Genomic DNA, 27,859 nt, shown 5'->3' with positions numbered 1-27,859 from the left:
TGAGCGTTTTTGCGGTGGAAACACCAAACTGGGTCAGAATCGGGTTGGGGTTAGGTGTTTCCACCGCAAAAACGCTCACCCCAACCCGATTCTGACCCGACTCTAGCCCGACTCTGACCCTCGGTGGAAACGTAGTCACAGGTTCTCGAAAAATAGTATCGTGTACCGTTTGCTTTAAGGCCCAATCTTGATAGGCTCTCGTAAGCAATCCAGTAGGAGAAACAGAATCGTGTGCCGTTGGCCTGAGACTAAAGGCGCAGTAAACGCATAGGACACGTGAATTACGTAACGTCCGATGTCGCGACGCGGGGGAATGGCGGGTCGTCGGTCTCGCAGCGGTGATTTCGCCAACATTCGCGATTTCGCCATGGCGCCCGGCATTAAATTGAAATAATGCCGCTCAGGTGTATTAACTCCTAATTATTAGGCCACTGAATATGTATGGCGCGACGCGCGTTCGCGCCCGGAACGTTAAATCGCCAAGTTCGATGCAGCGGGCCGCCGTTAACGACTGTCGCGCTAAACCGCCGGGCGCAATGGATTCGGCGTATCGTGTGCGCGGGTGCACTTTCGAAGGGGGATGCATTACACCGACCAGCGTCGCATCGACGCAAACATTCGGCGCCGATATTCGCGATTTGCTTTCCTCCCCCGTGCTGCAAACACGAAAGTCCGGCCTGCTATCGTCAATTTCGCCGCGAGTGTGTGCATAAACCGCGCATAAATCGCGTGCATTAATCGACGGGAACGCAAACAACGCTCGTGCGCGCGATTACGATTAATGTATTAGCATACTGTCGTTTGTAAATCGCGGATTAATGACCGCCGACGCTTCTTCGAACGTGCGAGACTGCTCGGCGACGTGTAAACGTCATTTTCGGACCTTTGCTTCAATGTTACAATTACAAAACGTAGACTCTTAATCTCGTCGAAAATCTGCCGCGGATGTTGTCGTAATGAAATGAAAAATTCATTTGGTGTAACAACGCCGGGTAATGCGCTTAAAAAAAATGCTGATTCAAAATATGAAATTTTCTTTGAAAAACCGAGAATTAAAATTTCATAATTGGACGTGATATTTTTGCGTGGAATTTATAAAATATAAAATATTTATACGTAGAAATATAGCGCGTATATATTGTATACGATATTTCTTATAAAATTATATACATTATGCATGCGAAATTAATATTCGCCCTCGCGGCAACGCAACATTCTTTTCTAAATTTACGAAATATCCCATTTGTGATATACCGCAACATTATACAATTGAAATGATTATACATTACTATTATCATATAAATATTTATATTAATTTTATATAAATTGCGGAACGATCTCAAAATATCCGTCATTAAAGTAAATGTTATATCAATATTTATATTATAATGTGTATTTTTTAATTATTTACATCATAAAGTAATATAAATTATTGTAAAAGATAGCACCGCACGCGCTGCCGCGACGAGCACTTCTAATTATATCCAAATAATTATCTCATTTTACGAAACATCTCTGAGCGCTCGTTCCTCCCGCTTGGGCCGGTGTCACATTAAATTCCATTTCTCGCCTTCGTCTCGTCCAGAAAATTAATCTCTGCGCGAGCGGGCATTCAAGCGACGCTTCGAAGAGACAGCCTACCGTCTTAGACAGGACTCCCGTTTCTTCGCTCGAGTTTCACGGCGCGCGAACAAAGGAACGATCTTTTAATATACGACGACCAAGCATTAAACATAATCCCGCGAGCAGCGATAATATCGAAGCGGGAGCGGAGCTCTGGCCGGCCGTCTCTTTAAACAGACGTGGTGCTCCCGCGCTGATTATGGTCAGATGATCAAAGTAAATTTTGAGAATTAAAGATTCAAGGGAGGAGTAAAAACAATGTCATCAAAGTGGGTTAATGCTGGTCTATGTAGGTGTATAGATCATTAAAATAGTAGCAAAATTTCGACTCGGGTAAACGAGCTAGTCATCAATGAGCCCGCCGTGATCTTTCCGAATACGCGCGCCGAGATCAAGCAAACGATCGTCACAATTGATTCTCATCGGCGACGAAACGACCCTCTTCTCGATCGCGGAGAACATTCGTTTAATGGCTCCGGGCTTCGCCGTGGACCCGCCGCGCATCGGGATCTGCCGCGTATCGATGTTATTTGCATCGAAATAGCGCGCGACAGCACGCGCAATATACCGCGACTGTTCTGCTTTCTCGAATTCCGAAATCCACCAATTTCCGGAAATCCGCCGGCGCGGGTCCCCGTGATCCCACGATGCACGCGGCACGTCACGTTGCGCAGTGGCGGGCGCCCAGTGCGCGGTTGGCATGTTTTTCTGCTAATACCTGGCGCGCCTAATCGACGGAAACTGGTATTTAGCGGCAAGGCAATTTTGCACGCGCGATTTCTCTCCGGCAAAAATTGTTTTCGTACGAAAACGCTTAAAAATAATCTTTGCATATATTACGTACGGTATTTCTTAGAAAATTATACGTTTCTCCGTCTCGCTCCTCTCGCACACATGTATATTAAGTTATAAGGGAATGTTCGCTCAGTTAAAGAAAAATTTGCAAGACAGCGAGGGACTTTTTCAATTTTCAAAGTAGGGAGAGGTTTCCCAAGGCTTTTTGGTTTGTCAAGGCTAATCTACGTGTTCTTTGCGTCTAGGAACATCCTATTTTGTACCAAGAAGAATATTATTGTCGCCAGTAATTGATTAGAAACAGGAAGAAAAATTGTTTAGCGACGTGAAACTGACTAAGGTGGTTTAATTTAACAATTTATTCCGATGTTTCGACCATCCGGATTGCGGTCGTTTTCAAGGAAATATATGGATTAGTTAAAAATTAAAGATGTCCTCCGTCTCTGGATATCGGTCGGAGAAAAGGTTTTCTCTTTAATTTTGAACAAATAAATCAAATTGTTGAATTAAACCACCTTAGCCAGTTTAACGTCGTTAACCAATTTTTCTTCGTGATTCTATTTTGTAGGATAAATACGTTTAAAAAATTTGTGCGAGTTGATCAATTGTACAATCGTGAATTGTCGACTAATTTTTCAAGCGTTTTGCTTACACAAAACAGAATGTTCCTAGACGCAAAGAGCACAGTAGGTTTGAAAATCTTTTCACCCGAATGTTTCTTCAGCTGAGCGAAATGGCCCCCGCTCCATGGCACTTGTCGATTTATTCGAGATATTCTGCGATTCTGATATCTCTCAGAATTCAAAAATTGGAAGTCTCGCCCACCTCGGGCACCGCTGCGCATGAACGTGGAAAGTTATTGCGGCCGGGTCGTTGTTATTATTGTGGAACAGCTATTGTTCCAAGGGGCTACGGAATAGTTACGGTTATGGCTCTCGACTAGACTGAGAGCACTTTGACCGAGAGAGCAGCTAGTTACAGGCGTTTTCGTCGCCGGTCGCTCTCGTCGGGCGCGCCTCGCCTCGTAACCGCTCGCGGAACGATCGCGAAATTTCCGTCGTTAAAAAGATAGAGCCTTATTACGCCGCTCGGGACGGGGTATATACGGCAATAAACGCGGCATATGCCTACCCCGCAAAGGCGGCAGCGGGTCATTGTTTCTAAACAATATCTACCTCGATGAATACGTCAACTGATTCGACGTAGCGATTTGACGAGCTACGAACGCACGCGCGATTAACATTTAATTCGGTTAACGAATTTTACGAACCGCCTGTGTTCCTGAAGCGAACGACTGAAACGTGAATGCAAAGAGCACAGCTTAAGAAAATGTACTGCTTCATTTCGTCGATGCTTCGTGTGACGTAAAAGCACGCGTCGAAAAGTCAGTTTTGCAAAATTATGTTTTTGTTGCGCAACGTGCGAGAAGAATCATCCGAGTGAACGCATTGTTATGGCTTCGATTTTGTGTCGACAGATTCAATAAAGAACGGACGCGGCAGATGTGACGTGGGAGGAGAGTTTTGTGTAAAAGTTATACCTATATATTTAAAAAAACAAGCTGAAGAACTGCACGCCCCTGCGATATGAAAATTATTACGTGAGGCATAATGCAGGCGCATTATATGTCGGATTAAAGTCCTTTCGGACGCACGAGCCTGAGGATAACAATGCGGGCAGATTTGCGAAAATATCGGAGCAGCGCGAGAAGCGAGAGGTTCGAGGGAGGAAAAGATCTAAGAACAAAATGATGTGGGCGCGGGTTAAAAGAGAGGAGCGACGATAATAGGCGGAAAATGGGCGGCGCGCGAGGGAGGGTGATTATCTAAGCGGAAAAAAAATGGAGAGACGTGCGTTACACGCGGAAAGGAAAACGATGCACGCCTCGAGGATCATAAGAGGGAGAGTGAGTGAGTGAGAGAGGGGGGGGGGGTAGAGGGGCGAAAAGTAGGCTAACGAGATCCTGCGGTAGTCGGAAGACAATGGTATCTCTCTCTCCCGTTCCCTTCCCCTCCCTCTTTCCTCCGCTTGTTCAACTTTTTTTTCCAACGCCTTCTTTGCTCTCGCCGTCCTTCGGGCAGGGGGGCGAGGCGGGACAAGACGCCAAGAAAAGGGGTCGGCCGTAATTAGATCCTTGAGAGTCGATCGCAATTGCAGTTGATCCGGCCGAGAACGCTGCTCGCAGGCGCAGCAAAACGAGCGGATGTTGCGTATAAAGTGTTGTTGCATTTTACGGCTCTGACTTTAATTCTACGATCCGGCGCTAAATACAATCATTCAGAATTCACCCGAGGAAAAACTCTCGTAGCGCAGAACTGGCGCGTTTGAAGTTTGACGCGCGAGGGCAGATGGCAAGAACGCACGATACGTACATTTTAATGCGTGTCTTCGACACGTGAATTATTCGTCAGGTGGATTGAAGATGAGAATGTAGTGCGAGATAAAAAATGAAAATATAAAAAGGAAAGACGTTAATAATGCATTTACGTAGAAAACATGGTACATCTGAGCTTGAAACATGTATACGACGGAGTATCGGAAGAGAGTTCCTTCCTCCGTTCCTGCCCGGTGCATCCCGAATTGCACTTTTCCTTCCGCTTGATTAAATCTGATCGAGCTATCGAGCGAGATCGGCAGCGACAAGCTTGCCGTCGTGTAAGATTCGCGTGCAACACATACATACGTGTATACACTGGGTTACAACGACGAAGAACTTCCCGAGCCATAAGTATTTCGCCCGAGAATTGCCATTGAGAAGGCCGGCGAGATCTTATTTCGGAATCGAGAGATCCCCGGGAGAGAAGCGACCGGTTGCTGTTGCGCCGGGAGGACGCGGCAGGATCGGACTGGAGGCTGAAAAAGGAAGAGAGAGAGACGAGACAATCCCGCGAGAGTTTGCACGACGCGTTCGATTGCTCTGAACTCTGTTCGAAACATGCCGGTGCCGTCGGAAATTTGAAAGAGAAAGAGCGAGAGAGAGAACTTTGAGCATATAGAGGATGTTTCGGAATAAGCTGGAGAACTCGGAATTTGGATACAAGTTACTTCGTACAATCTGAAGCAAGTTAAATCCGAGATGTATATTTGTACAGCTGTTTAAGGGGACGCTGGAGCGATTTCTGCACCTTTCGCACTTTTTTGCATCTAGAACTGTCAATTCAGAGGATCCCTCAGTCATCTTTTTTACCGACACAGTCAAATATAGTTTTTACGCACAAAATAATACCAGGATAAGTTGCGGACCGCATAGCAAAACATTTTCATACTTAAAACACTCAGGTCAGAAGTCTAATAAAAAGGATATTGGTATTTGAAATTTTCAATTCGTAGTTCGTACTAAATTCGTACTAAACCGAGTGTTTTAAGTATGAAACTGTTCTACTATGCGGTCCGTAACTTATCCTGGTATTATTTTGTGCATAAAAGCGCGCGCGCGCTAATAAAAAGAGTTACAAGCGCCAAAACTAGGTTTGACTGTGTCGGTGAAAAAGATGGCTGAAGGAGTTCGCCGATTGCAGAATGAATTTACCGCTCGATCGTCCTCGAAGACAGTAAAGTAAACGCTGTGTTTCACAAGATCCTAGAACTTTGGCTCTACCGATGATCGTTCCGAACATTACAGTCTAATTATTAACGCGTCACTACTGTCGCACAGGTGGAAATCGTCATTAAATTCTACGTATCGAATCGCGGCGCCGATTTTATATATGTTTTTGTCAGAGCGACCCGCGACCACGAGGGGCATTATGGACAGAGATCTCCGCGCGTAGAATTATGCATTCGGCCGCAACAAATCGCGGACGTCACGCATGGCGAGCGGCTCGGCATAATTTACGGGGCCGAACGCGAAACGCATCTCATTCCGATCGCACCTGTTCGATCAGAATAGCCGACTGATATACGGCTCCGGCCGGCCTGATTCGACGTAAGGACAATGGTGCGATCGTATCATAATAGCGGGGTGTTTGCGATGGAAATCCGTTCCCCATGAATCATAAACACGACAAATTAATTATCCGCCTGTCTGTCTCATTTCGGAGCCGAGCATTGCGCCGTCGCTGTCACTCCACGTTGTTTCATTATTCTAATTTAACCGAGTACATATTTATTTAGCCTAAACGCACACGCATGTGTATTGGAAAACGTTCTGAAAAAAGTGACAACGCCGATAACAGTGATGTTACTAAGTACGCTTATTTATTTAGATCTTTATATCTTTATTTTTAAATAATCGTATTTGCGACGACGTCATTCCCTCTGTTTTTCTTTTTAGAGTATCGCGTCTTTATTTGTACCTTTTAAGCTTATTTTTAGGTCTCCGTTCTTCTTCCCGTTCACGTTATTCTTTTTACGCGGGTTGAAACTGCGGAACTAAAAACCAATCGTGAGACTGCAGACGTTTGCAGCAAAGCGAGAAATGTTTTCCCACAATCGAGACTCGCGTATTCGATAACAGGGAAAACAACGCGAAGGTCCAGATGGCCGTGTTGCGATGTCGGCTGTGAATCGCGGAGATAAACGCGAGCCATTCCCTCGCGGTTCACCTGTAACACGCTGGAGGAACGATAATAACCGGAAGCGTATCGAGACGAGGTCCATTACCGGGGCTGTCGCAGAATCCCTCGGTCGTTTTCGTTCGCCGATACCGACGCTGGAAATTAGCTGCAATTAGCGGGGCACGCGGCTGCAATGTGTACACGGGATAATCCCGTAAATACCACTTGACAGGAAAATCCGTTAGTTTTCTCGCTTTGCGGCAAACGCGGCATGCGTTTTAAACACGTACATTATCTGTATTTAAAGTCTATCACACAGTCTGTCCATAAAATCCTAATGCCGATCAATGTGGTATAATTTTGTGGTTCTACAATCAAACGCGCAGAGAAATTTATACTTATCATTGGTACAGATTTCTTGTAGAGTAATTAAAAAATATATAAATTAGAAGAGGCATATTAGCCTTTTAAAGTTTGACGTTAAGGTTTTTATATAAAGATGACTGTTCCTGGTTTTGTCTTCATGTGTACTTTAATCGTGTGGAAGAATTTTGCCATTTTATAAAGCCAATTTCAAATTTAGTTAGAACTACGAATTAAAGTATGAAAATGATATGCGGTCCGTAACTTGTCCTGGTATTGTTTTGTGCATAAAAGTTAATAAAAAGAATTACAAGCGCAAAAACTATATCTGACTGTGTCGGTAAAAAAGATGGCTGAAGGATCCTCTTTGTTGAAAAATTATTGAAAATAGAGCGAGGGCAGGCGGAAGCTGAAACGACGCGTTTAATTACGATGGTAAATTATGGATAACAAATCCGATTCGAAATGAACTTGTCGCATAAATCGCACGTTTCAGTTGGGATTGCGGTCTGCCGATGCTAATTAATAGCGATTAATGAGCCCGGTCCGGCGAACCCCGCCGGGAAAAATGTAAGGATCGTACGAACCCCCGACGTAGCCGCTTCGGTGATTAGAACTCGGAACGAGAGCAACAAGTGGCGCACGATGTCTCTCATTATCGGCCAGTTATGGATAGACTCGCCTCTTCTTTGTTTTATGGAGGGTTTGAAAATTTCACGGCGGCTTATCGCGATACGTCCGACCCGACTATTAATAATCGACGACAGACACGAGTGTGAAGGCCTTGCATTATTCACATCCAATACCGTCGCGGTTCTTCTCCGGCAATCGCGCTAGATTGGAATCGCATCTAGATATTTCGAGACCTACGTCGGGTCGTGCGAGATAAAAGCATTAAAATGTCCAGAACATTTCGAGAAAAAGAACGAACGCTTTATGTACATTTTGTTATATTAATGAGACATAGAAGCGCGAATTATTATCTTTCTAATTACCGTTTTGTTCGTTGATCCAGACGTCGCGGATTAAAGAATTTATAAAAGAATCTAATAAAAAAAAAGAAGTACCGCTTCCTCCGAGCGTTTCGCGATAAAGTCGACATTTGAAATTCCACGGGAATCAAGCTGCAGCCAAAAAATTAGCACGTTGATTTACTCCGTGCAGCATATACGCCGTATCTCACGTGGCATCTCGACATGCTGCACTTTCCCACTTGCACGTTCTATCTCGAAGCACCAGAACGTGACCGTAGCTTTTTCGTAAGTTCCTCCTCATTCCTTACCTTCTTTCTGATCGCTCGTAGGAACTTGAGACGTAGAGTCGAAAAAATACCTTAATGATATACTCGTTTATTTGCTAAAATTTCATATCCTCCAAACTGTTACCCAGTTTATGCGACCTTCCGTCAAAATTCGAGCTCCTTTTCGTAGGGATTTCAGTTTTATCGCGCTAACAAAATTGTTTTCTCTCTTTATTTCAAGCTCGCGGATCCCACCTACATTCCGGGAAACATCCACGTTTTCGTCCCCCCCCTTTTTTTTATAGACAAGGTCGATTCGGTCCCCAGAGAGGAGTAATCCTCCCCGATTATCCTGCCCGGATCTCGCGGAAATGCAGCGAGTTCACACGTGAAAGAGACGCAATCTTTCAGGGAGGGTTGCAACGCGTTGTAACCCGCGATAATTCCGTTAATGCACACATGTCGTGCAGCTCTAACGAGTTATAATCAGTCGAGCACCGGCTGAGTACAGTTTAATGGTTTATTCCCCGCATTAGGCACCCTTCTAGTCCCTCTTTCCCACCTTGGCTTCTATCTGCGTCCTCTCCTCTCAGCCATCTCTTCCACGTGTCTCCCTCTTCCTCTCCCTTTCTAGCGCTCTCTCTCTCTCTCTCTCCCCCTCCTCTCCCTCTACCTCTCTTTCTCTAGCTCTACGTTTCTCCTCTCTCTCTCTATGTCCGGACTTCCACAATAATGCGAGCTCCATCGGCGGGATAGTACGACGAACGCGCAATTTGCGGCCGAGCTCTGGCTTTCTCGAATAATTGATGCAATTTCCGGGTTGCGAGCGAGCTGCGAATGACCCCGAGAATTTGGATTTTAGGTAGATTCACGAGATGTTCACGTCACAAAGTGAACATTAATATCCGCATACTCCCCCGAACGGTATTAAATCGCGAACAATGGACTTTTCTAAATACCCGGATTCCTATCTTCCGTACGTACGGACGTTGAATAATTGCTAATTTTCGGAAAATCTCATCCGAGTCCCGTCCCACCCGCGCCGAGTCATCAGTTTTACTCCAACAATCGCCTCAACATACGCCGCACACGTATCACGGGGAAAACGGTTTTGTCTACATACATTTGCAAACATAATCCGTTTAATTTACAGACCGTACCCCCTTCGCGTGCCTCGCTGATATCATTCATCGCGCTCGCTCGCCCGTAACAATCATTCACGAGATTATGCTAAAAACGTCACAGTCGAACGATAGTCAACGCCGATAACGTACACGACACCCAAGCTCGTCACAACTGGACGGGAGGAGAGTAGGAGGATACACTTCTATATATCCTGTCGCCTAACTACCGCTGACTTCGCGGGCTAATTCTATTAGCCTTCCCCTCCCCGGCGAGCCTACCCGCTCGCGTTCCTGCGGGATTAATTTCGCGGCTTCGTTCGCCAACCACGCCGTAAGTTTCCGCGTCGTCTGGCCCTGCCCGGGCATGATCGACGACCTCTTCCCAACCGCGGCGGCGGCGGCGTCGCTAACTTTTTCGACGAGCCCGATGTTTCCCATCCGCTAATGGCGTATTCCTTTAATCGCATTTACCCTAACTCTCTTTATCCCAGCATCGACTCCGGTTTACCAACTTGTTCGCTTCAGCTTCGGAGAAACATCTGTTTTATTATACTCCATGCCGTTTCGAATTGATTAACAAAATGTGCCAAACGTAAATTAGAAATTCGACAAGACATTTGTTTAAAACAAATAAGTACGCGAGGCTCGCGGAATCAAGTCTTGTTAATAGAGGAAAGTCCTCCATTATGAGATAGCAGGCTTTCAACGTCGAAATTCGATCACTTCGATCTTTTTTCGCGACGATTACACGACCTAACAATGAATTTTCCACTGAACATATTTCACCCCCAAGGGCGATAAATTCATGGTGGAACCAACAGATGATGCCTTGATGCCTATTAATTTAGCAGAAACTCCGCTGTCTCATATTAGGGGACTTTCCTATATTACACATTTTCGCTGAACATGATCGTGGAGTCTACGTCTCTTCGAATAATAATTCGACTTTGAAATCGCTGATTGTAGCGATATATCATTTCATTGACTGACTTTATTATGTTGTCCGTTCGTTTTTAATATATCGGGCGGTCAGTAAATTTACGTTTCCGGTACGCGCTTCATCATAGTTCGAAGAATTGGAATATTCAGGACACGGAAACAGCGGATTAATCCGTATTATGAATATTTGATCGCATCGCGCAGAACGCAGCGGGATGAACTTTAAAAGGCTCTCTCCGATGCAAATTAATGCATGCCGTAAAAAAGGCCGGCAGACGTGGCTTTTGCGATACGCTATCCATAATTAAGTTGTAGATTAGTTTTAGCGGATTAAACGAAAATAAACTAAAGCCGTACGCGAGTTATATCGAATCCTTAGCAAGCTAAAGTTTCTACTTTAATGACGAACTAGAAATATAACTAATTCAAGGTAAAACAATGATGAAAAATACCTAATTTAATGTCTCAAAATTCATGGCGTCCTTTCGTGTCGTTTAAAAACGATTTTCAAGTCCACACTGGCAACGAATTCAACGTCTTTTTAATTTTATCTAAAGCACGGCGAGTTACGAGAAATCGATATTCTGTCTAGATGCTTCGTTCCAAGTATTCCAAAGAGTTAAAACATTTTAATATAAAACTGTAATTACGCAAGGCGACACAAAAGAAATTACCATCATCTCAACGTCGTCCAAAATAATTGATATTTTTCTAGACACGCTTCTAGCGACGCTCACAAAGAAAATTGCTATAACTAATAACCGCGACTAAAGCAATCGCGATTGTGTTATCGATTTCCTTTATCGATGTACTCTTCAAATAGTTGGCACGAAAGCCGTAATTTACAGAAGCTGTAAGAAAGACCTTTCTTTGCTGAACTCCAGGTCACCAGTGGCTGAAAACGAATCTGGACGTGACACCCGAGTCAGGCTGGTCCGTCGACCCGTTCGGCCACGGCGGCACCATACCCTACTTCCTCAGGGCCTCGGGCGCTTCCGGCACGGTGATCCAGAGGATACACTACGCGTGGAAGCAGTGGTTCGCCAAGAAGCAGTACGGCGACTTTGTCTGGCGGCAGCCGTGGGACCGCGACGGCGCCGCCGACATGCTCACCCACAATCAACCCTTCGACATCTACAACATCAAGCATTCGTGCGGCCCGCACCCGCATGTCTGCCTCAACTTTGACTTCCGTAAGATTCGCGGCGAGTACACCGAGTACTCGGTCCGCGCCGTCGAGATCACGCCCAACAATGTCAAGCAGATGGCCGAGCTGTTGCTGGAGCAGTACGCGAGAACCGGCTCGTTGTTCACTCACAACGTCGTGCTGATGCCGCTCGGCGATGACTTCAGGTTCGCATAACTTCGTTACGAGAAACAGACTTTCCTCACCCGCAGACAAAATTTCCGGATCCAATACTGTTACACTTGAATGTAACATAAAATAGGATCGATATAGCGCCAATCATATTTATCATAGAGAAAGGAATATTTAAAAAATTCTCAAATCTAGAATAAAATGACAGTATGTATGAATATCGCTGTGCCAACTTCGTGCGTTGTAAGTTGGAGGGGAAATTTATTCTAAACTTACATTTATATAAGTTACTCTTGTCTCAATATAGTGAGTCCATCTTTTTTAATTTGACGGAGGAGAATAAGAATTATTGATTTTATTTTGATACTGTCTTATTTTTATACTAAATGAGGTTCTGGGAAATATAAATGCGTGAAGAAAATTTTTTGCCTCGGTAACAGAAATCCTTTCTGAGGGTGCTCGGTTTCCACATATTTGTCTGTGATTCCCTTAAATCTCGTCATTTCGTATTTTTCTTAACGCTATTATTCTGGAAGGGAGACGCGCAGCAACGTTTTCTCTTGCCCTTCAAAAGTCGCAAACTCTTAATACCTTTATTAATTAATAATTCAATTATAATTTGATAGATCACTACTTTAACTGGACAATTAGTATGCTATTAAACGCGATGTATGTTGCTGTTTGCAACACATATATGTACCGAGAAAACAGAACAGATCGCTTCTATCGATGAAACGTCACGTTTCCCCGCTATTTCAGATACGACCACGCGATCGAGTGGGATCAGCAGTACACCAACTACAAGATCCTGATGGACTACATAAACAGCCGCAAGGACGAGTACAATGCCGAGGTGGTGTTCGGCACACCGAAGGACTACTTCCGCGAGATACAAAAACGCGTGGACAAGTTCCCGTCGTTGACAGGCGACTTCTTCGTGTACTCGGACATCTTCAGTGAGGGTAGACCGGCCTACTGGAGCGGCTACTTCACCACCAGGCCGTACATGAAGATTCTAGACCGCGAGCTCGAGGCGAATCTCAGATCCGCCGAGATCCTCTACACGATCACACTAAATCTCGCCAAGCAGTCCGGCAAGGATATAAAACTTTACGAGACGTATTTCGAGAAGCTGGTGAAGGCGAGGCGTAATCTGGGCCTGTTCCAGCATCACGACGCGATCACCGGCACCTCAAAGTCCTTCGTCATGAAGGATTACGCGCTGAAACTCTTCGAGTCGATCTCGGACACGACGAGCCTGCAGAGCTTCGCCATCCAGTCGCTCGCGGCCACCGTCAGCGGCAAATCGAATTCCGTCTATGTGCTGGCCGAGTCGGACAGGGACAGCTACGAGAAGTTGCCGAAGAAGATACCAATCGGCGTAAACAGCCACGAGACCAAGAAGATCGTTCTGTTTAATCCACTGGCGCAGCCCAGACAGGAAGTAATCAGTCTCAAAGTCACGTCATACAAAATCAAAGTCCTGGACCCGCAGAGGAATCCCATACCCTACCAAATCGCGCCGGTGATGAACGCCACGAGCATCACGCACGACGTGTACGTGCTACTCTTCGTGGCCGAGCTGAAACCGCTGTCGATCGCCACGTACCACCTGCGGCAGGTCGACAAGGTGCCGGCGGAGGCCATCTCGACGGTGTATTGCAGCCGTTGCGGCAAGGATAACGTATTTCCCATCAAACCCATGCAGGTAGGCGACGTGCAGCTCGAGAATCAGCGGATGAAACTGCTGTTCGACGGACAGACGGGCTTCCTGAAGCGCGTGACGAAGAAATCCACCGGCAAGATCATGCAGTGCGCCGTACAGTTCGCCGCGTATCCCTCGGCGCAGTTCCACAGCGGTGCCTATCTTTTTATGCCCGACCCAAACCTCCGGGACACCGACAAGGACGTCCTGGAAGCGTACACGCCGCACCAGAAGATCTATATCGTCAGCGGTAGCTTGAGTTCCCGCCTCACCGTCGAGTACGGCAAGTTGTTGACGCACCACGTGGCCATCTACCATCACGAGGGCGGCCTCGGCGAGGCCATCTACTTGCGCAACATCGTGGACTTCGAGACGCCGCCGAAGAACCGCGAGACGGAGATGTTCATGCGCCTGCAGACCGACATATCGAACGGCGACCCACCCGAGTTCTACACCGATCTCAACGGCCACCAGATGATCAAGCGCACGAAGATCGAGCGCATCGGCATCGAGGGCAACTACTTCCCCATCACGACCATGGCCTACATCGAGGACTCGAACCACCGGCTGACGCTCTTGGTGAACCACTGCCAGGGTGCGGCCAGCTACCAGCCTGGCTGGCTGGAGGTGATGCTGGATCGCAGGACTCTCTACGACGACTCGCGGGGCATGGGCGAGGGTTTGTTAGACAACCGGCGGACCGTCATCAAGCACTGGCTGTTGCTTGAAGACATCAGCGGCGAAAAGGACAGATATTCGAGGCCGTCGCTGTTCGCCAATCACCTAAGCAACACTCTCAACTATCCGGTGAACATCTTCGTGGTGGACGGCAGCGAGCAAGAGGTGACGATGGCGCCGGAGGTTCGACTGTTGAGTCAGAGCTTCCCGTGCGACCTACACCTGCTCAATCTGCGCACCAACCACGATCAGAAGCTGCCGCATTTCCCGGTCAACAGCGCGCTCATGGTGCTGCATCGGCAGGGCTACAGCTGCTCCGTGGGCATTGACGTCGCGCTCAAGCACTGTCCGCTCACGGAGAGACTCGTTCAGGGAACCGCGTTCTACAAGCTCGACAAGGTCAACGTTACGAAGACGTCGTTGACCGGCACGAAGCCGGGCACACGCCTGAAGGACGGTTTCCACGAGATCGGCCTGCGACCGATGCAAGTCGAGACGTACAATGTAAACTTCGTACAATGATCCTAAGCCACCTGCCAGTCGGCTCGACGTTCCCGACGCGTTCGCGTTGATCGGTTAGCAAAATTCCAAGAGTACACAGGCGTCTCGCCCCTTCCAAATGACACTGCCGTATATTAATCGCATTGAATACTACCTCTTTGACTCTTTGTGTAACGCGCGTTGGCGGTAATGAGCGCAACTTTGCGGAAACGGTACCGAAGCGAGGGTAATCAATAATTTCTCGCGGGTGAACAAATGGGACGAAAAATGTGACAAATAACGTTGACCACTCCGGGACAATTGAAATAAACGATTGACCCGTATGGTTAAAATTAGTTCTCTCGTGTTAGGATTTTAAAAAATTAACAAAACAATTTTTAATCGACAACCTCGTTGCTCCACGGACGTGCGAGGGAGGCATTTTAATGAATTTCTTTCGACACTAATCCTGACAACGTATTGGCCTAGTAAATCGTGTTTTTATACAATTCTCCTTTCTCTCGCACTCGGTTTCTTTTCTATCGCTCGAAGAAGAGGAGTAAAGGGTTTCATGGCAGATCAAAGATTAGTAATTGAATTAACGTAAGAACTTTCCATTCCAAGAGCTTAGCCGAATTTTGCGAGACGCACGATGCTTTGGTTGCATCACATTTTCCGAGAAATTTTTTTCTTTTAATGGCAGGAAGCGCGTGCGTGTAAATATTTCGATCGATGCAACACAATTTATTGCTAATCACGACGAACGTGCAACGCGTGCGTGCACCATTGTACATATTGTTCCTGTACGACGTACCCTTGCGTTTTATTATCAAACGGGAGGGAGAGGGAAGGGAAGAGGCGAGAGAGATGTATACACGCGCAGATATATAAGTACATTAGTAATTTACTCCAAACAGAGTCTGAGATATCTAATTATAATAATATACGTATATTCGCTGGAACGAGATATTTGGGATCAGGTTTATCTCGATCTATTTTACTCATTCGAATTTCAAACGATTCTTCCATAATTTAATACCTTCATCGCGGGGGTGTAACTTTAACTCTGTATTTATTACGATTTTAGACGTAGGACTTAGCCGACCCTTAAACATTACTTTGTCGTTACCTTATCGCGGTATAAAAATTCCTCCATTTCTAAATTTTCTTATTTAATTGCCAAAACGTCGCCCGAACGGCAGCAAAATGACATTCCTAACTCGCCGCATTTCTTCGCGACGGCTCGTTTTCAAACGCGAAAAGTGATTTCACGGGAGACACGAATGGGGCCATAGAGTCAGGCCTGAGAACAAAAGAATAAAAATTTCATAGTTCACCTTTTATCTGTTCGCACGGCTGTTACCGCGGACAAACGGACTGACGGCTGACCGACGCAAAAATTTCTTTTATCAAGCGTACAGAGATATATATGTGTATATATTGTATCGTATATGTATATATTACATATCAGGTCGTAACTTGCCCTAGATAATTACCGATACCGTAGACAACCTTTGTGATAGCGAAACGATGTAAAGAAAATCTTATACATCTATTTTCGTATGTCAGATATTTTGCTATCGACCCTCCCTCTCTCCCTCTCCGCGAGTATCGACAGTAAGTGTCTTCTTGTAGACGTGGGGGCCGCGCGATTCCGGGGATCGCGCGCACAATCCGAAGATGTAGTAAAGTGTGATGCGTGTAAAATAAACTTGCGTGCCAGACGACGACGAGGAAGCTATCCTCTCGGAGATAACGCGGGGCGGAGCGGGAGTCTTCGCGAGGTACGAAGACATGATTCGCACTGAATTGTAAATAATTTAATACGACGAGTTCTCGCAGCTCTGCGGACGTTAACGAACGTCACCGAATGCGGAATCTGTCTCTCCTTGTTTCCTCTCTTTTTCTTTTCCTTTCTCAAAACTTCCGGGGCATTTATGTCACGCGTTAGATCGATAACGAGATACCGTACTCCCGTGGAGTCCTGTGTAACTTTATTACGACTGTGAACGATAAGTATTGAGACTCGCGAACGATAAATGTCGCAGAGAGAGAGAGAGATATACTTTGCGGTGTGTATCGTCGCGCGGCGTTCCCGGCGATCTTCCACTTCCACGGGGAGTCTCGAAGTGTCCCTTTTTGCGGCTGCACCGTCGGTCCGATTTGTACATATTAGATTAATTAATGGAAAGTCGTGCAGCTTCCGCGAGCGCGCGAGTGGACCGCCGCGCGTTTTCCTCCGGCGCGAGGAACAAGAGAGGAAATTAGTTTCTCCGAGGGTGCAAGAAATAATGTAAAATGTGGTCGCTGCTCCTGCGCGAGGGCGGCAAGCAAGATGTTCGTCGCTTCTCCGCGCACGGGCTCGCAATTATTACAACGTAGCGTTTTTTAATTCACGCGAAAGATGTGTATCTACGTAAATTTTCTTATTTAAAGTAAAGGTCCGTATTTACAAATACGGTGCGAATACGGTGAAAACTTCCTGGTGGTTTTATACTTCGACGTTGTCTCTTAAGAATTTTATCGCGCGCGTGTAAACTGCTGCCCGCAATTCTAATGTATAAACCATCAGAGATTGTAGATTTCCAGCTCGTTCGTTTTAACAATAAGTTTATTCAGTTATTTACAGGTAATCGACATATTTTTATCGTCACGCTATCGCTAAGAGATGTAACACGTTTGCAGTTAATTGCTTCTTTTAGCGGCACACGATGGCATCTGTCGCGCTAAATGTTACATTTTCGTTGAAACTAATTAGTTTTAGAAAAATATAAAATCAACAAGCGACTGGACTCTCGAAATTAAAAGTAAAATTTAAGGATTAAGGCTGTGAGAGTCACGACATGTCCTTTCGAGCGATCGGCTTGGAATTCACGCCCGTAGTGTTTAAATCTTCAGAATCTGTCGATGCTCCGTTGATTACTGGACAGAAACTAGTATAGTCAATCCTCTGGTTGACCAAACTGGATAATCATTTACGTGAATTAGACCCAATTCTCTCAGTCTACAATGGGGCGCACCTTAAATCGTTGAAGATGGTTAAAACCTCTAACCGAAACGTCCGGAACTTGTAATCGAGAACTGTATTTGGACAATTATATTACACTAATAATCGCGTTTGACTCTCGCGGTCTTAATCCTTCCATTTTTACTCTTAATTCGTTTTCGATCCGTTGTTAGTGTCAAATTTGTCATAGTTTGATTTCAGTCGTGAATCCTCTATCGTATCTCCTGACGCGAATTATTTCAAAGCGCGCATCGATTTGGTAAAAATTGAATATCGATCTGAAACGTACAACTTCGCGTTAAAAAGGCTGAAGAGGTCGGAGACGGCAGAAGTATATCGTGATAAGACTCGGTGTCGCCGAGTAATTAGGCGTCGGTTATGAAATTTTTTTCGATAGACTTATGGCTCCGATAAATTTCACGGTTCACGGCGCGAACGAGCGTTTATACGAGTTTAACGATGTTGTGTAAATAGAGGATCGTCGATGAAATCGTTAAACCGATAGTTCGTAAAGAGTAATGGAAGATAAAGGACGGGCGGATGGGTGCACGGGTAAAGTGTAGCAAGTTATCTCCTTCGTGCTGTTGTCACTATCAATCGTCGCGCATTATCACGTTTTTTGTCCGAAAAAAAATTTGCAAACAAATTCTATCTGCTCGCATACGTCAGTTCGATAGAACTGTCCTCTTATAACAAATCCAAATTTAACTCCCGGTTCTGTCTTTTGGTGTCGAGCCTCTGGCATTAATTGGGCGAATTAAACGGTATTACCTTATTTTGTTATTACGTAATCGGTTCGACATTAATTCATTGTGTGCACTAACGACACTGCCCACGATAACATATCGTCCGCTCCGTTTAAGCTTAAATGTAACGAATCAAAACAGAGAAGGCAGCGAGATCTCGCCGTGGACGGTTCTGCGAGACGCGGATTCGACTCGTTCGAATAATTTCAACGTCGCGAAATTGCGCTCGCCCTTTAAGAGCGCCGTCGGACCTCCACGCCGGGATTTCTGCGAGTGTCGACGAAATGCCCGAAATTGCCGAGCGGCGAAAATCGCTCGGCGCCACAATGACTGTCCCTGTAACGATATTGTAACATACTGTATGTTTTGTGCCGTCGTTAGAGAGAAAGAAGTGTTCTATATCACAAAGAATAAAGTTATATTACATGTTCACACACGCCGTCGCTCGGACGATTCGCAAAGGGCCCCGGCCGTTTGGAATCGCGCGAGCGCGGGACGCGCGAGTGGCGATGATTACATACGATATTCCTTATGTTACAATGTAATATTATATTTATTAAATAAAACTAGTAACTGACGTATTTTGATCAGCCGCGTTGTTTTCTATGCCGCACGGCGCCCCTTCGATAAAAGCGGGCAAAAGTAATCGAGGAGACTGTTAAAAGGCTCAATAAAATCCAGTCCTTTGTGCAAACGTGCTCTCTGTCACGTTTTGTTTTTTCGTAACGAGGCACTTGAAAGGAGCTCGGTTTTTCTTCGTATCAGATGTACGACTTTTCTGCAAAGTTTTTATTCTCCTCTCATTTTTTTCGCATATACATATATAAATATAATATACAGGTGTCATATATTTAGTAAGAACACTAATAATTTTAATGCTCAAAGGAGAAGCATTTATAATTTTGCGACACTGACAAAACAATTTTTTCTAACTAAGTAAATAGATTTACTAGAAAAATTATTTTTTTACTGAGGTAAATATTTATTCTATTTAAATAAAAATATCAAATTTCAAGTAAATCTTGTGTTATATTAAGTCAATTAATTAAAATCATTACATTCTCTACGTTCAAATAAAGATTTCGCGAGATATAGAATATAATTTATAAAATGAAATAATTGTTTTTGCTAAATAAGAAATCCAATTTTCTTTGCTGTGAAAATTACATTGGTAGTAGACATTTTATAGAATCAAAATAAAATTTAAAATTCTCTACTCTTTGATATTTTATAAATACTCAAATTAAAGCAACGCGTGTATCAATTTGTTTCTTATTTTTTTAAATTTAAGTTAATAAGCTATTAGGAGCCACCTAATGAATCCTTTTCTTGAGTAAAGTAATATTTGATTGGATTAAGATATTTTTTTATCGGTGTAGTAACACGCAAGAAATATTTTCGCCAATTAATTCGCGCGGGCATGTAAATTATTCGATTAATGACACGAATGTCTCGGCGTTCTGTTTTCACCTTGCTCTTCTCCGGAAAGCATTAAACAAATGAAATATGTAATCGCGCAAGCGGAGGGAAGCGTCTGGACTAAACGTTAATCGATACCGTTCCTTGACGCATAACTCTCATTAATGGCGATTATACGATATTCCTCGCGACGATAAATGCCTCGCTCGTGCCGATATCTCGCCTACTGACTGTGTAATTAAATCCACAATAAGACGGGGACCGCAGACGCGGAATCAAGAAAATTGCGGGCAGGCTCCCATCGCGCGAAGAAGATTAATTTACATATTTCACCCCCGGCGACACCCAGGTCGCCCCCCTCGAGCCCTTTGTATATCGCCCATTCAGATAAAACCGCGAGGCCTAGATAGTTAACCGGATTATAAGATCGTAAAGATGGCTTTGCAGAGTTATATAAAAGCGCGGAAATCGCAAATTTCTCTCCGGGCGCAATTAAGTTTCTCATCCCGGGAGTTTTATTTTGTAAAATTATTTAATATCGCAACAATGACTTTAATTAATTTTACCGAATCCACCTGCTCTTTATGCATTAAATAAGAACGGCGGGAGCGAATATTCGCTCTACTTGTACCTTGGGTTACATTTTCAAAGATTACATTTTCGGGGAGGGGAAAAAATGGGAGAGGATATTCGTACGGTTCCGAAATCTCGGGTCCGCTTTCGCCGGTGGGATCAAAAGCTACGCTAATTTATAAAGCACACGGATGGATTTTGGTCCCTCGCACGATGATTCAGCCCGACGTAGGCGGAAAAATGGGATTTCCGACGTCCAGGTCCCGACAGCTGGAATGAACATCGCGCGCTCGCGCGTGCCTTCGTTATACAAGTTTTAATTACAATCGATTCAATTTCCTTCTACGCCGGGGACGGAGTTTCCATTCGCCCACCCATCGGGATACTTCGTCAGCTCGTTCGTGAACCTGACACTCGTAATACCCCGTTTACCGTTTCCGTAAGACCGGAGCGCGTGGCCTTTTTGCCGTTTCGATGGCTCGTCGAGCGCGCGCGGTTAAGAAATCTGTTCCTCGTTTCTTATTTAAACAATTGATAAAATTCACAAGGCGCTAATGTGAAAACGCAAACACGAAGTAATGAAGGAGTAAGAGCCAAGACAGGATGTTAGTGTCTAAATGATTTCAATTTTAAGTCTACACACGCCTCGCTGGTCGAATTAGTGAGGAGAGTCTAGGTTCAAAGTTCAAACCCTGGCTGAGGTATTATTTTTCGCAATGGACTTAAAATTAAAATTATTTAGACACTAACATCCTGTCTTGGCTCTTATTCCTTTATTACTTCGTGTTTGTCTTTTTTTATTCTTTTTCCTCCACGAAAGTAGTCGCAAGGTATGTGCCGCGAAGATCTCCTTGCAGAGCAGTTGTCATTTAATCGCAGAGAATTCCATTAATTTCCTCCGCGCGGGTACGCGGTGAAAAAGTAAGTGTCAGATCAACTCTTATGTGCTCAAATTAACGCATTCATTGTTTTGCATATACGCAACAATCTGTAATATTCTTGGAAGCATTTAATAATCTTACATTCCAACAATATTACAGTCTTACTTAAATATTAATTTGAAGAATTCATTGGTCAAGGCCTCGTAAATTTCGCTCGACGGTATTCTTTGTTACCGTGTTAATTTTAATCATTGCAATCTTCGATCCAGTATTGTTTCCCTTCCATTCAAGAAAATTATCCTGAAATAATAAACATATATTTTTCTTGGCTGAATTATATAATTATATAAATTGCTTCTTTCTAACAAGTTTCTCTTCCTTTAACGCAATATGTATAATCTGATTTCACGATTTTCACGTTGAAAGTGAACATGTTTTCAAAAGAAGATTCTTTTTTTCCGTGTAGCAGCAGAAATTTGCCAAATTCTACATTGCGTATTTTATACTTAAAATTAAAAACGGAGGAGAATTGTATTTTTCCCCCGATTTCTTGCTTTTCTATTGAGAATGTATAGTCGCATCGGTTAAAAAGAGAAGCAAGACAGAGTTTCACTTTGATGCAGTAGACTTTCTTTTTGCGAAAGAAAATTTTCGCCATTCAGGACGATACTCGAGCGTCTCTGGAAGTTAATGAATAATTTGCATTTTTTTGCCGCAAAATTATACGCGCGCTACAGCTGATATTGTACTATCGCGCGAATCGGGCAAGATCGCGGAATTTATTCAAAGATATTCAAAGGAAAACGCCAGCGATTTTCCTCGCCGAGATTGACTGCGGCAAGAAAAGCTCGACGGAACGAGCGTCGCTTAGCCGCCGGTTATGAATATTTATAAATCTTAACCCGCCGTTACATAAGTCACGCGAATCGATCGAAGCCTTTTTTTCCCAAGATTGCTTTCTCAATGAAACTTGCAGCAATTTCTCGCATAAATAATTATATGGTCAAGCTCGAACGTTCAAATACGGAACGTTAACAAGCGCTATTATTACGCGAAATATTTATAATATTTTCCATTTCCAGAGAAATCTGCACGAGCGAAGAACAGTCTTTCTGAGGTACGCGAAAAGATCTCCAAATTGCGCGGGTATAAAGTAAAAGTTCCGGTACGCGAAAAGAAATTGCTAAGAAATAAGATTGCTGAGAGGCGCGGCAAGTCCTATGAAAAATCTATCTCGGGTCTCGATTAAAGCCATCCTGTTCCTTCATCGTCCATTATAGTCTACCAGCAACTGCTGTTCTCATTAAGGGGATGCTGGTGTGATACTGCACCTTTTGCATCTAGAACTGTCAATTCACGAAAACATTTGTGTAATATATAATACAAATTATGTGGCTTTTGTGTTCAGACCGACATTGACCTATTCGAATGAATAGATTTCTTGTTAGACTTCTAAATTTATTATAATTTCATTCATGGTATAAGGCTGATGGCAGAGAACGATCCGTAAACGCTTAGGACTGACTTGCAAACAGTTAACAAAAAATTGAAAAACCAAGCCGCGAGCAGCCGAAGTATATGAAACTCTCCGCGGATTGTATATCTTATGGTATACCTTATACCATGGTATACCTCGTATACCATGATTCGGACTAACTCTCTAACAAGAAATCTATTCATTCGAATAGGTCAATGTCGGTCTGAACACAATCGCTGGAGCACGCCGAGCTGAAATGCAGCGCGGCCGTGTGCACCGTGCACGACGCTCGTCGTCTCTTCTTGTCAACGTTGACGTCTTAACGTCGAGTAATTAGCGCGGGGACAATCCCGGGACGCGTGCCGTGGATAATCGAGAATCTCGTTAGGAACCGCGAAGAAGCGAAGGCGTTTTCCGCCGGCATCCATAAACGTCGCGCCTGATGGGCGCAGATAGGCAACGTCGGGATGAAAGCGGCCCTTTCTGTATCGCGTCGTGGCTGATACCCGCGTGTATAAGACCGCCCCGGGATTCCGCTAGTCGTCGTCCGTGTTGCGGTGCCGTTAATTTATATGGAAATATAAGCAGTCCCGCGGATTATAAGCAGCCGCGGCTGCTCCTTACCGCGCGACGTCTTGCAGCAAATTATTCCGACCGCCGCCGTCGTTGTCGTCGGGAGACAACGGGGCGAGCCCAGATTATTCGCCGCCACCTTCGCTGTAATATCATTAATAATTAGCGGTATTGCGGACCATTTAAAGCACGCGGCGAGCGTCACTTCGCGCCATTTTATTTTAATAGCGTTGTAAAGCATTAAATGAGGATCGCGGTGCCCGGCTAAAAACTCGGCGAAGTGTTATTTGTTTAAGTTTCAAAACGTACAGAGTTTTTCTCGTTTCCTTTGAAAAGACTGAATTACCTTTCAGAAATAAGGAAAATAGCTTTTTTTCCCATTCTTTTGAATTTCTTACTTCTGGCATTTCTAGTTGTTTTTGTATGCTTTTGTTACCGCGGCAGTTTCGGAAGGCGCGGTTTAGCTAGGATACGTCGAGCCGGCGTGTTCTCGAGTTAATTATCGTAGCGCCGCCGCGTTTGTCAAAGTCGAAATCCCCGCGTGCGCCGCAAAGGCGAATATATTTGACTCGACGTCAAAGCCAAGAGATAACGTTAACACCAGTCGGTTGCCGCCGTATACAACGGCGGCGGGGGAGGAGGGATAGTTTTAATAAATGCTCATCTCGAGAGAAACTTTTCTCGTCTTCCCGCGCGCGCAGAGGGATATCGCTTTTCTTCTACCCGCTAGATGAAAATCCGTCTCTCTCTGCCCCGGCAACACGGCGCGGCGCGACGACTCGAGTTTCATCAATTACGACGGACGACGAGGCAGACGACGCGTGTGCTTTTAAGCGTCTGCGAACGTCTATAGGATAGCGTTGCCGAGATGTCTGCGGGGGAAAATTTGTTCAGGAGAATAATAGCCTCGAGATCCCGCGACTTTTCAGAAGGGAGGAAACGGGGAGACCTCGATACTAATTATAATCTTAGAGCGAATTCGGTTGCTTGCACTAGTGCGCGCTGCATTTTAAGGCTTGTCCGTGGAATCCAAGTTTTATATTTAATTTAAAATCCAATTTTTAAGATCGTCTTAAACACACGTTCAAGAACTGCCTAGCCGAAAAAAAATGATGCTACATAGATCATTTTACCGAGTAACAAGTATTTCAAGAGGTGTTTAAGACGATTGTTAAATATAAGAATTGACTGTAAACAAGTCTAAGGCCTTGGTCCACGATGCTAGAGCTTGGTCCAAGTTCTAAAGGCCTGTGTCCACGATGCTAGAACTCGGTTCAAGTTCTAGTTTCGAGAAATGTGTAGCCAATCAACTTGGAGCTATTCCATAAAAGCTTTTCATCCAAGCTATGCGCCCTACTCCGTACAAGCATTTCAAGAGGTATTTAAAGACCCGTGTCCACGATGCTAGAACTTGGTTCAAGTTCTAGTTCTGAGAAATGGATAGCCAATCAACTTGCAGCTTTTACGGAATAGCTGCACGAAACTAGAGCTCGGGCCAAGTTCTAGCATCGTGGATACTTGAGAGGATCCTTAAATATGAGAATTGATTGTAAACAGGCCTTAGCGCGCACTCGGTGCGCACTAGTGCAAGCAACCGAATTCGCTGTTAATATCCCGGGTGATATCGCGCGGTTCGGGAGAATTGGGAGCAGGAGATGCAGAACTCCGGGACGCAAAGGGCACGCACCTTGGTGTCTTTCGTTCGCTCGACGCGCGACAAGGTGATACTTTTTACTTTCGGCGTAGGTGCGAAGTTAAACTTAAAACGACCGAGTCGACCGTTTCGCTAACTACGAAACGACAAAGTCTAAGCACAAACGCGAAAGTTATATTGAAAAAGTTCATCGCCGGCGCCCGCTCAAGTAACCCCGCCGGAAGAGACGAAGATTATTTCGCGCCTAAAGCAGCATTAATGAAATCGATAACGCTGAATAAGAGTTTTAATCTTTTATTACACAGAATAATGCGAAATTTCAGAAAGCGGCCTCGCGTACACACTACGGTGCTGAAATTCAATACTATTCAGCTTCAAGTAGACGAGCTTCTCGCGCGTTTCTAAAATTCCGTTTCAAATTCAACTCTAATTAGATTCGCGCGCGGGTGAATACTTAATCGGGACTGGGCTTATTTCCGTAATTTATATATCGGTCCGCAGTTTACATACAAGCCGATTGATCGCCGACTTCGTTTTTGAGAAATTAATTAATAATTAATTAAGTCGTCCACATGTATGGGAGATAAATTAAGCGGCGCATTCATTAATGGCGCCGGGCGGCTTGATGCGCGCCAGGATATTTCGCAATATCCAGGGTCTAATCGGTGCTCCGAGTTTAATCTCGATGTTTCCGAATGCGAGCGGGGGATGTCTATCGGCGGGGGAGGGGGTTGGCGGAGGGAAAAACGCGCGGAAACCGACCCGGTCGGCGGAGGGCGCGGGTGAGGACGGAAAGAGAGCTTGTTTACCAATAATAATAAGGTTCAAGCCGGCGCGAAGGAAGACGAAGCGTCTTTTCTCGCGCGCATGGATGGATGGAAACTCGAGAAACGGCCAACTCCGCGCCGGTAGCAACCGTTGCCGTCTGTATACAAGACATATTGCCCCGGGATGATCGCGCAACCCCGGGGTGGATGCGAGCGAATCAAGTGGGAGTATGAAACACCCCGGCTATTCTCGAAGCCCACAGCATTTCGCGGAGTGGTACCCAAGTTACACCCACAGAAAAAATTTCCGGATCCAACGCTATTACACTTCAACGTGTCACGAAATAGGATCGATATAGCGCCAATCGTATTTATTATAGAGTTAGGAGTATTTCAATCTTCCTAGAAATGACAAAACGCAGTTTGTGGCTGGGCTTTATATATTTTTAAGAATTTGTATACGCGCAAAGAAGCAATCGTATGCGCAACGTCAATTTAAGATAAAAAGTAATTTATCACTCACTGATACGATTCGCAACAGCAGAGTTGTACAGCGTTAACTTATATGTTGAACTGTAAAAATACAAATATGTATATGATTGTTATAGACTAATTATGTAAAATCGAAATTATTGCATTAGATACGCTTTATACTTTGTTTTTTAAAATAGGTATTTATTAAAATAATTATATAGAATACTGAAAGTCTTCCTTTTAAATATAAACTCACAAAATTTTATACGTATGGTTTTGTTTCTAACGCTTATTCGAATCCTCATTCGAATCATTTGAATAAATAAAATTAAAACACAGAACAGATGCTTCATTTTGCACATGTAGCAAATAACATAAAAATGTAAGACACCTCACGATTTCTCCGCCGTTGCCCGGTGCCTCACAGGCCTCCTCCTCCTCTCAGATTTCAGTGTTGCACTCACACAACACTCACTCGCGAAAATCATCGATCGCGCAAAATTTCGGGCACTCCCGTACGCGATGTGAAAGACCGCGAAACACACGAAATATTATTAACAAATATCGCGTAACTTTCTGTTGTACAAATTACTCAAACTAACAACTTGCATTTTTAATTCGGAAGAATAGAATATTTGAATTGGCGGTATAAAACGCAACGCGAGCATCGAAAGCATAATCTGCGGTAAAGAAGTAGTTATTAGTCCGCAACGAGAAACGATATTTTACAATCTCTGTCATTCGATCTGATCCTCGAAATAAATTATGTGAGCGAAATTTCCAGCGATAAATGGTTGTCATTAATTGCAACAGTTAATCGAGATAATTTTCGATTACATTTACATAATGTAACGACGTGCAATAAGCGACTTTCTTTGCTTCCTGCCCGTTCGAGTTGCGAAGAACGACAGAGCGAGTTACAGCGCGAACGCCGAAGTCGCACAAATTGCTCTCTTTTCCCGAAAATGGAACAGATTACACGAAATCGATAGATAATTAAAAGCGCGGTGCGTAAACGGGATGTACATTCGTATTTTAGATGAGTTAGTCACGTGAAATGTCTACGTGTAAGAGTCGTCGAGGCGGGCGCGAGTCGTGAAAATCGTCCGCGTGATTCTCCCCGTTTCTGACGTTAAAGATCCAGGATATATCGCGGACTCTTGAGGTATCTTAAGAAATTGAGAATACACTTTAGACGTCATAAGCCAGGGAGAGGCTCGCGGGACCTTTAATACACGAGAAATTGAAAATGCACTCTACAAACGCGACGTCGTTTACATGGAGACGGCAGATTTGCCTCCCTCTCCACCGTCCTCCACCCCTTTCTGTCGCGCCCCGTAGAATTCCGAAGAAGATCTTGAGCGAGAAGCGGCGTCATTTATATCCGAGGGACTGGTACCTTCGGTCCGTCTTGCCGGTAAGATAAATTGCCATTCGGGCCGCACGATAAACGAACCACCATCCACCCACACGCTCTCACTTATCCTCTCGCCTCCGTTTCCGTCCCGGGAAGCGAATAGAGACATA

At 44.7% G+C, this 27,859-nt stretch overlaps 1 protein-coding gene across 6 annotated transcripts in view; it reads left to right on the top strand.

Moving 5' to 3' along the window:
* LOC105560297 (alpha-mannosidase 2) overlaps window positions 1-19,101 on the top strand; it is a 163,878-nt gene extending 144,777 nt beyond the window's left edge. For all 6 annotated transcript variants that reach the window (XM_012009295.1, XM_012009292.1, XM_012009294.1 and 3 more), the window contains 2 exons: window positions 11,465-11,933; window positions 12,658-19,101. In XM_012009295.1, coding sequence (XP_011864685.1) covers window positions 11,465-11,933; window positions 12,658-14,803 — 2,615 coding nt within the window. In that variant the 3' untranslated portion in view covers window positions 14,804-19,101. The remainder of the gene's footprint in view (window positions 1-11,464; window positions 11,934-12,657) is intronic.
* Window positions 19,102-27,859: the final 8,758 nt, after the last annotated feature.

Source organism: Vollenhovia emeryi, unplaced genomic scaffold (assembly GCF_000949405.1).
Source record: "Vollenhovia emeryi isolate VEMERY1.0 unplaced genomic scaffold, V.emery_V1.0 DF939234.1, whole genome shotgun sequence".
In the NCBI taxonomy this organism is placed as follows: domain Eukaryota; kingdom Metazoa; phylum Arthropoda; class Insecta; order Hymenoptera; family Formicidae; genus Vollenhovia; species Vollenhovia emeryi.
Note: the sequence above shows the minus strand (reverse complement) of the source record. Positions and strands in the feature narration are given on the sequence as shown.